The 9,343-nt window shown below is 51.1% G+C and overlaps 1 protein-coding gene across 1 annotated transcript; it reads right to left on the bottom strand.

Annotated features, from left to right (window-relative positions):
- Positions 1–293: 293 nt before the first annotated feature.
- Positions 294–8,087, bottom strand: FN3KRP (fructosamine 3 kinase related protein). Its single transcript, XM_082860273.1, has 6 exons — positions 7,941–8,087; positions 3,914–4,065; positions 3,458–3,549; positions 2,421–2,503; positions 1,632–1,754; positions 294–1,409 (listed from the first exon to the last, which is right to left on the bottom strand). Exons 1-6 carry the CDS (start codon positions 8,079–8,081, stop codon positions 1,071–1,073), a joined length of 930 nt encoding a protein of 309 aa, XP_082716399.1. The 5' UTR covers positions 8,082–8,087; the 3' UTR covers positions 294–1,070.
- Between the last annotated feature and the right edge of the window lie 1,256 nt (positions 8,088–9,343).

The following is a 9,343-nucleotide window of genomic DNA, read 5'->3' as shown; positions in this document are numbered from 1 at the left end:
CTCCCTTTACTGTTAACCAAATCTCACAGGGTGAGAAGAACAGCAGTTAAACTGGACCTGAGTCATGTGTAGCAACAAGTCCTCAGGCCACACCTGCATCTGTCCTTATCTGGAAGCTCTGAGCTATTCTCTTACTGATCAAAGCCAAGAAAAAGTGTTAAGAAACAACAGTTGTACCTATTTATTTTCAGAATCTATTACAAAGGCTTCCTGGCAAACAGCTCCGATAAATATTGAATTATGATTTAAACAAGGGAAATAAACACTCTTAGGCATCACTGAAACCACTGAAAGTTTATTCAAATCTTTACATAAAGGGATTTGTTAGCATCAATGCCATTCGTGAACATTTCTCACCACTGCAAGACTGAAGGAGGGAAACCACTGGTTTAGTGCTGGTTTCTACGATGCAAATGAACGACAACTCACAAGCTTTAGAAATCGGCAGTTGACGGGCTGCTAACAGCAGTTCCCTGGCTCCTAAATCGACCAGGGACACTGAGGCGAGCAGTTTGGTCACTCCCAGAATGCGTCCAGACCTGCTCCGCCTGCGGCAGGTCCAGGGGCGGCACAGAAAGGAAGGAGAATGTGCTGGGTTTAGGACTGATCATCAGGAGGTGCTCCTAGACGACGCCTTCACGTCTAGACCCAAGTCTGACCCACCAAGAAGCATTACCCTGGACAGTAGGCCTCCCCTCTCCTCTCCTGGAGAGGAGACGGGGAGCCGGTGGGAAGGTGCCCTTGGTGGCAGAACCTGGCACTCTGGCTACCTCCCTTCTTTACCTTCAGGGCAGCTGCGGGTTGGACGCAGCCCGCCCTCCATTGGTCCCTTGGTTCACATCCAATTTCTAGTGCAGTTTTATCCAGCTATGAAGTCTCACTTTAGGGTGATAAAACCTTTATTCTGAGATGTCACGTACTTTACAAGGCTTGGAAAGTTGGTTTGAAGCTACTCCAGGGTGTGAAGAAATGGGAAGAATCCCTGAAGAAGAGGCTGAGGAGGAACCAGAGGCTGGCCACAGGCGTCAGGTTAGGATCTGGTAACCCGAACTCAGGCCTCCCTCCCTCTCTCATTTGATGAGATTCCTCATGATGCTGAGGGAGGACCCTCTGTACCCTGATCCAAAGTGATTCCAGTGGTTCAAGTAGTGGAAGAGCTGATACAGCTTAAGGCGCTTCTCGAAGTCTGGGGCCTTGGGGACTTTGCTGTGGTAGGCGGAGTAAAAGGAGCCACTGAAGCCCCCAAACATGCCGGCTATCGCCAGCTCATACTCCGAGTGGCCATAGAAGGAAGCTGGGTCAAAAATGATGGGCCCAGAGGAATCCTCCGCCACGTTTCCTCCCCAGAGGTCTCCGTGGAGCAGGGCTGGGACGATGTCCAGATCATGGAACAGGTCAGGGATCTTTAACTGCGGGGGAAATGAAGCCTTAGCAAAGTGACCGATGCACACAGGAGGGACACAGAGGCTTTTCTGAGTGTGGCTCCCAGTGCCCAAGCAGGGCCTGATCAGTGCACAGGTGCACAGACATGCCCACCTCCCATCCAGGCTCAGGTGGCTGCACCAGCTGTAGCGCCTTCCCATTAGGCCTGCAGGGCATGATGGGCACAGGCTGGGAGGGGCGACACTTACCTGCAGAGCAGCCCAGAGCTCACGGGCCTCCCTGTCCCCAGACCCCTGTTCCAGCAGGTCCATCTGAGGCTGAATGCGCTGCCGGGCATAGAATGTGACCCAGTCCCTCTGCCAGTCGTTCACCTGTGTGGTTGACAGCAGAGCTCAGAGGAAAGCGCCAGAGCAAAGGCGGAGCAGGCTGGTCCCCAGAGGCGCCACTGCAGGGACCAGTGTAAAGGGGTGGAGCTGACCAGGCAGCTTGGGGGTCTGGAGGACGTGCTGGGACCGGCAGGTTCCCGGACAACCTCCCACAACCTCCCACACATCTCAAGATCTGAACAGTGTGGACTGTGCCCCATGGGATACTCAGTGCTCCCCTCCCAAGCAGCTACCTGCCTATCCTCGGAGGGCAAGGCCGCCATCTTACCCACTCAGCCCGAGTATGGCTCCCCAGGCTGAAATCCCCAGGGCAGCCAACCACAAAATCATAAAACTCAAAGTTACAATCCCTTTTCATTAAGCTACCTTAGAGAGTTTCCTACTTAAAATAAAACGCGGTTTAACTTTCTAATTTTCACCCATCTTGAAATCCAGCATCCTAACTTGCTGGTCCTTCTCTGCTCCTCTGAGCTTACCTAGCATGTGAGGTGGATGCTCCTTATATACACTGCTTAAAATTAGCAAAGAAAAAAAAGGAGCAAAGATCTTTTACCAAATTTCACCAAAAAACAGAGAGGGTGTGCTTTCTGCAGCTGTTTCTGAACGGCTGGCCTGACTGGGAAATGCAGGCAAAATGGTGGTGTCACTCACCTGGGGGAGGTACCCGCAGCACGTCACCACGTCAAAGCCAAACTGGTCCACAAAGGGCCGCTCCACTTGCCCACCTCCTTTCCCTTGCAAGCAAAATGAAACGAGAGAGATGAGAGTCCCCTCGCTCCCTCGGGGCCAGCTCTGGGAGCTCAGAGAAGCTCTGAGGCCTCAGCGTGCCTTTCTCCACCTCGTGTCCTCATCCAAACAAGGGCCCTGGGCTCCGGGACTCAGGAACAGAGCCTGTCTCATCAGAGTCAACAATCCAGAATACCCACTCCTTCCCAGGATAGGCACCAGAGGATGCTCAGAGGAGTGACTACACTGTCTCCAAAAAAGGAGGGAAAATCCACCCCATAACCCATCAGGAAAGGACAGCTTTCAGTGGCCAGTTTAGCATTTGTCACTTATGAAAGATAAACTGCTGTACTTGTAAATGATCTCATCCTCTGCAGCTCCCTAAACTCAAAGCAAATCCAGAAGAACTGAACTACATGTAAGTGGAAGGGACGAGGCCGTCTGTCTGTCTAACACAGTAGGTTCTTGGTCGTCTGTTCCTGGTGTGTCTGCTACTCTGCCTAGCAGAGTAACCATATGGGCTACACATGGATTATCAAACGTCAAAGGATGAAAATCCTGGAAGACACCCTCAGTGCCACCACCACAGTAAGCCCTAAAAAGGTCAGACGTGAGGGCTATCATCCTGAGTCTCACGTGTGATTGTTCCTAGAAGAAAAGGCACGGTATGGTAAGCCAGAGAAACTTTGACAGGCTTTCTTCTGGGGAGTGAGAGGTCAAAGGAACCATAATATGATAGGATTTTGAGTTCAGGGAATATTTCCTGTCTTTCAAATGCATTTTCGAGACAATACACTAATTGTATTCACTGCATCCCAAACATGCAGCCTTGGGGTTTACATTCCTTTCCTGTGGCAGCAACACAGGTCTGACTGTACACAGTGGCAGCACAACTCCACCCACACACCCATACTGGCCAGATGTCTTCCTCTGGGGTGGGTCCCTCGGGCCCACAGCCATACCCACTGTGCCAGCCTCCTTCTGGAGAGTCTCTCCAAGCCTCTTGTTATCTAGGTGTAGATCTGCCAGCTGGGTTCCAAGCTTTGCAGCATGACTGTAAAAACAAAAGACAGCCACTAAACTCATGGTACAAATGGGGACCCACCTCCATTTGAAAGGTCTCAGGCCACACAAAGTAGGTGAGACAGTAAGGGTAAGAGTCTGTTCTGGTGAAGCAAGCGGAAGATGGAGGGCCTCATCTGAGTCTGCAGCCAGGTCATCTGTCAGCATCTCACCCTGAAATTCCTCTCCTGTTTGCTTTTGGCCCACAGAGTACATGCTGCTCATTCTGCAGAACCCAGGATGTGCCGGGTCACGGGTTCCTTCTATCACATCCCGCAAAATTATACCCCCAAATGCAAGCTTCCCACTCAGAGAAAGAACAAAGGCACCCAGAGGTGAAGGTGAAGCAAACGAACCTGCTCAGATACCGCATGTCCAAATGCTCCATCACCAGCATGCTGCCACCTCCAGGGGCATCGAGGACCTTGATGGGTTTGGGCACCTTCACTGTGCCTGTCTTTAGGATGGCAGTTAAACTTGCCATCTCACCTTCAAACATCCTTTTGGCCTGTCAGAGAAACAACCGGGGAGGGAAGAAGGAGGAAGAGCAAGGCTCTGTGTAGACATGTTTTCTCCAGCACCACAACCAAGGCTGACTGCAGACTCAATAGAACAGACAGCTTTTCCACTTTTCAGTAGAGCAGATTACATGTTCTGAAGCTGCACAGGAATTAGAGGGATTGTACTTTCTAGTCTTGTATATGTTTATGCTGTCATTGATCCCAGTCTCTCCAAAGAGAGGAACGTATGCCTGGTGCAGAGCTGGACTGTGTAACCAGTACCTCAACCACAGTCCTGTCCCAGGGGGCCTTCAGGCACAGGCGGCCCCCATCTCCGTGTGCCAGGAAGCTGGCATCACTTCTCACCCGAATGGACCACCAAGTCCTATGGCATCTCCTACCCGGCACTGGAAACCACCTCATCTCCACCACCTTTCCCATTTCCAGTCCAAAAGTCCTTGTTCCTGCTTTTGGAAGGCAAATCCCACCCTGGAACATACCCCAAGCTGTCACCCCACTTCCCTCATGACAGCCCCACAGGGCCTGGCCCTGCCCACATCCCCCCCTCATCTGGGCCCCGACCTGGGCTCCACCTCCACACTGACAGGCGGGCACACACACTCCTTGCGCTCCTGGATTACAGCCTTCTCTAAGTTCCCCAGAGATCCCTGGCCTCCTCCAGCCTGGAGACTTCCACACGCCATGTCACCTCTGCTTGGAACACCCCTCCCCCTTCTTTTGCCAAGTCAGCCCCTTCCCCGTCATGCTTCAGATTTCAACTTAATACCAGTTTTGATTTCTCAGAGAAATCTTCCCTAACTTACCAGGCTAAGTAATTCCTCCCCTTTAAAGTATCTTTTTTTTAGAGTAAAATTTCTACAGACGTATATGAAGAAAACTGCACAGCTCAGTAGCATCCACCTCTAATTCTCCCAAAGTCAGCACATCCACGTGACGGCCACCCGGCATTCCTCTCCTCCCAGCCACTGCCACCCCACCCGTCTGCTTTGTCATCTCCACAGAGGCAGATGGCCAGGCCTCTTCATTCCACACTGCATTTGTTACGCTGGTGCATCAACAGTCAGAGTTCATTCTCTCTGCTGTGTAGAGCTTGCTGTGCAAATGTTCTAAAATGTGTTTGTCCAGTCTACTGATGAAGGACACTGCTTCCAGTTTGGGGTCACTACGAACAGTGTTGCCATGGACATTCTTCTTCTACTTCTCATAGTTACTAACTCTGTAACCTTGGTTTCCTCATCTGTAAAATGGGGTTAATAACAGTACCAATTTCATAGGCTTGCTGCCGTAATTAACTGAGTTAGCAGCTAACAGTTACATAGGCCATTCTAAACACTTTACAAACATTATTATTATACTACTTTTGAGAGCTAAAGTTCCTGAGGAGGAAAACAAGAACTGTGTCTTAAGGAGAATTTTCAGAGCATTCTCTGAAGACGAAGGAACACTGCTGGGCCTTGGCTATACTTTGTACTACAGCACTGGTTGTGCAGCGTAAAGGAAGGGATAAATTTCTTTTTTTTTTTTTTTTTTTGCGATACGCGGGCCTCTCACTGTTGTGGCCTCTCCCATTGCAGAGCACAGGCTCCTGACGCGCAGGCTCAGCGGCCATGGCTCACGGGACCAGCCGCTCCGCGGCATGTGGGATCTTCCCGGACCGGGGCATGAACCCATGTCCCCTGCATCGGCAGGCGGACTCTCAACCACTGCACCACCAGAGAAGCCCCGGAAAGGATAAATTTTTTTTTTTTTTTTTTGGTCACGCCACACTGCATGTGGAACTTCCCTACCCAGAGATTGAACCCATGCCCCCTGCATTGGAAGTGCGGAGTCTTAAATAATGGACCACGAGGGAGGTCCAAATTTTTTTAACTAAAAAAAAAATGTAGGGAGAGGTGAAGGAAGGATCTATGAACACAGCTAGAGGCAAGGCTCCCTCACAGAAATGTCCACTACCATGTGGTCCTAAGTGTCTAACCCTAAGAACACTGCTCCTCCAGAATGGGACAAGGGCAAAGTAAGCATTAGCTGGGGTGCAGGGCTACAAAAGATCCAGAACTTAAGGGAGGAGCATGAGAGAAAGCCAACTACTCAAGCATGCAAAGGACAGATAAGCATAATCAAGAGAAAAAACTTAGACCAGGTCATTCCAGCAGAGAGTGAGAAGGAAAACAAAAGAGCAGCTATGTAGTCTTCTCTTAGAAGTCTGGAAGAAGACATTTTCACCTCCTAAAGGGCAAAGCATAAAGACAGTCCTTTTTTCCAATCAATCAGCAAATGTTTCCGCTATGGGCAGTACATCTGCATAACTCACACAGTATATTCCCAAGCAAACTAGAAAGAGACATGTTTGAAACTATCTACCAAAGGATTAGAAGGAACTTATGTGAAGATTAGCAAAAAGAAAATGGACTCTGATGACAATAAAAAGCAAGAACCAGAAGAAATAGCAGTAGCAGAACAATGTTTAAAAAGCACTACTGAGAGATTCCATTTTAATCATCAGAAAGTATTTGCTTCCCTGTAATCTACACCAAGTTCTGAATTATTACAAACACTAATGAAAGTGGAAATACAGCTGTGAAAAGGATGGAGCCACATAAGAGAAAAAGAACCCAGAGAAGGCCTGTGGTGGAAAGTAAGGAAGGACACCTCCACTACATTAGTACTGACTGGGGGAAACCAATGTAAAAGAGCAACTTCAAGAACCATTAGTTGTCAAATTCCTATAAAAGGGATGTACAGGATGACACGCAGCCAACCTCTGTAGAACAGAGTTGAAGGCTGGTCTTGAGAGAACAGCATCGTTTCAGAAAGAGATCATCCCACACCACTGAAGATGGGATTCTGCAGTATGATTTCCAAAGAGAGGATAAAAGTGCTGAGGGTGTGTAACACGTAGGACTTAGTACTGGGGTCAGCACCTTCAGCCCTATTTGAAACAAGGCATTGTCCAGTCCTGCTCCTTGCCTACTGGAGCCATCCAGGGCCTCCCACCCAAAGTGCACAAAGAAGTGACATCAACGCCCCGGGGTAAGTCAACTTCAGCAGGGAGGCTCACCTATTTTAGACAGGAACCCTTGAGAAAACGTTCAGATACAAACAGAATGGAGAGACAGCCGAAAGGGGCTGAATGTTTGTGTTCCCCGAAAATTCAGAGGTTGAAACCTAACCCCCAAGGCGACGGTGTTAGGAGGCGGGGCCTTGGGAAGTGACCAGGCCAAAGGAGTGGAACCCTCATGAGGGGATTAGAGCCCCTATAAGAGACCCCAGAGAGCTCTCCTCCCCCTTCTGCCACGTAAGGACACAGTCAGAAGTGGCCTCCACACCAGGGAAGGAGGCCTCACCACCATCTAAGATGTCCGGCCTCCAGACCCAAAAATATACATGTTCGTGTTTAAAGCCGCCCAGTGTTTACAGCCACCCAGCAGACGAAAGCTACATTACTTTCAGTATTCAGAAAGGGTTTTGATCTCTGCAAGTTCAAATAAACCCCAGGACAAGGGACTTCTACTACCTGTCCTTGTTCAAAACTCGCCAAACAATGAATTTTCTCAAGGCAGCGGCCACCTGGGCCGCGTGAAAGCCACCCACAGCATCCACGCGGCGGTGGGGCACGCCCTGGACGGGCCTGGACCCGCGCCGACCTCCCTGAGGTTCGAGAGGCCGCAGGGCTGAACCGCGGACCCCCCAAAACGCCAGGTCAGCCTGACAAAAAGAAGGGTCACCGAGCGCCTCCGCGGCCCGCAGACCCGGGCTCGGACGGCCCCGCCCGCGGACCCGGACCGGCTCCCGACGCCGAACCCGGACACGGACCCGGGACCACAGTCCCCCGCCCACTTCCCCCGCCCGCGGCAGCCCTGACCTCCGCCTTGGGGTTCACTTTCACAAACACTCGTCCTCTGTCCGTGTCGTAGCTCCGGCCCTGGCTAATGCACCCACCCCCCGAGTGACCCGTGGCCTTGACGGAGCCGCAGCCCAACTCCCGTTTCAGCAGCTCCTCCATGTCGCCCGCGCCCGGGCCGCGTACCCGCCTCAGACCGCACGCAGACGCCGCGACGCCGTGAGGACGCATGGGGATTGGGTGAGGGGCGGGAGGGCGGGACCTGGCCGTGGGAGCGCGGGAGGGATTGGGGGAGGGAAAAGAAGGGGCGGGACCTGGCCGCGGGAGCGCGCGGGGATGGGGGAGGGGAGGGTCGACGGGAGGTGGGGGCGGGGCCGCCTTGTACTCCCAACCACCCCGAGACCCTGGTGGCTCTCCTCGCTACGGGATCGCCCTGGCCTTTCCCCTGACCTTACCTGTGACCTGCCGTTAACCTTGTGTGGCCCGTCCTGGTCTGGGGCACACCCCCTGCTCCAGCCCCCTCGTCCACTGAGAGTTATGTTTTATTGGGGGCATTACTGAGGACTTAAGCTGGTGAGATAGCCTCTCAGATGGCTCTGAGGGACTGTTCAGAAGAGGAAAGGGAAGAGCAAGAATGTAAAGGAGTTTTTTTCAAAAACAAACAAAAAAAAACAGATAGTCAAACATCAAAAGATTACTGCTAATTAAAAAAACCCAGCCATCTCAAGTAAATGAATTTAGTACTCTTCCGTTTATGAGAAGATGCGACAGTCTGAGCTTAGTGAAATCGTTCCTTTGATACGCACCCTAACTATCTAGGGCCAGTGTCGTGTGTTCTCCATTCTGAATTCCTCAGGGTGCACAGTCGGGGATGGCTGCAGTGGCTGAGGGCTTGATGGCCTCAACGTCTTTTGTTTACTAATATGGCAGGTAGCATTCTTTGTCCACGGCTCCCCGCGTTAGTCAGCATTCTCCAGAGAAATCGAACCAACAGAGTGTGTGTATATAGAGAGAGATTTATTTTAAGGAAATGGCTGTGAAAACTAATAAAGGGAAACCTGTTTTAAATGGAGTGGGAAGGCCAAAAGGGAGAGCTCTCACCCTGTCCACTCAGACACAGCCTGAAGGTAAAGACGTGTCACCAAGTGCCTCTGCCCTGTGGCCGCTCAGGGTCAATAACAGGAAAAACTGTTGATTACAGATCCCAACAGGAAGAATCATCAAGGGGAAAGAATCCTCAGTTACAGGCCTCAACAAGAAAGGTGTTCTTTGTATCTCCCACAAGAAATCAATTACCCAAGCTACTCAGCCAATGAAAACCAGTCATCACTTTCAACTCTCACTTTCCTCCAATGGACTTTAGTTCAAAACAACCCCTCCAGGGACTTCCCTGGTGGTCCAGTAGTTAAGACTCCATGCTCCCC

This window comes from Leucopleurus acutus (assembly GCF_964270905.1).
Source record: "Leucopleurus acutus genome assembly, chromosome: 19".
Classification (NCBI taxonomy): Eukaryota; Metazoa; Chordata; class Mammalia; order Artiodactyla; family Delphinidae; genus Leucopleurus; species Leucopleurus acutus.
Note: the sequence above shows the minus strand (reverse complement) of the source record. Positions and strands in the feature narration are given on the sequence as shown.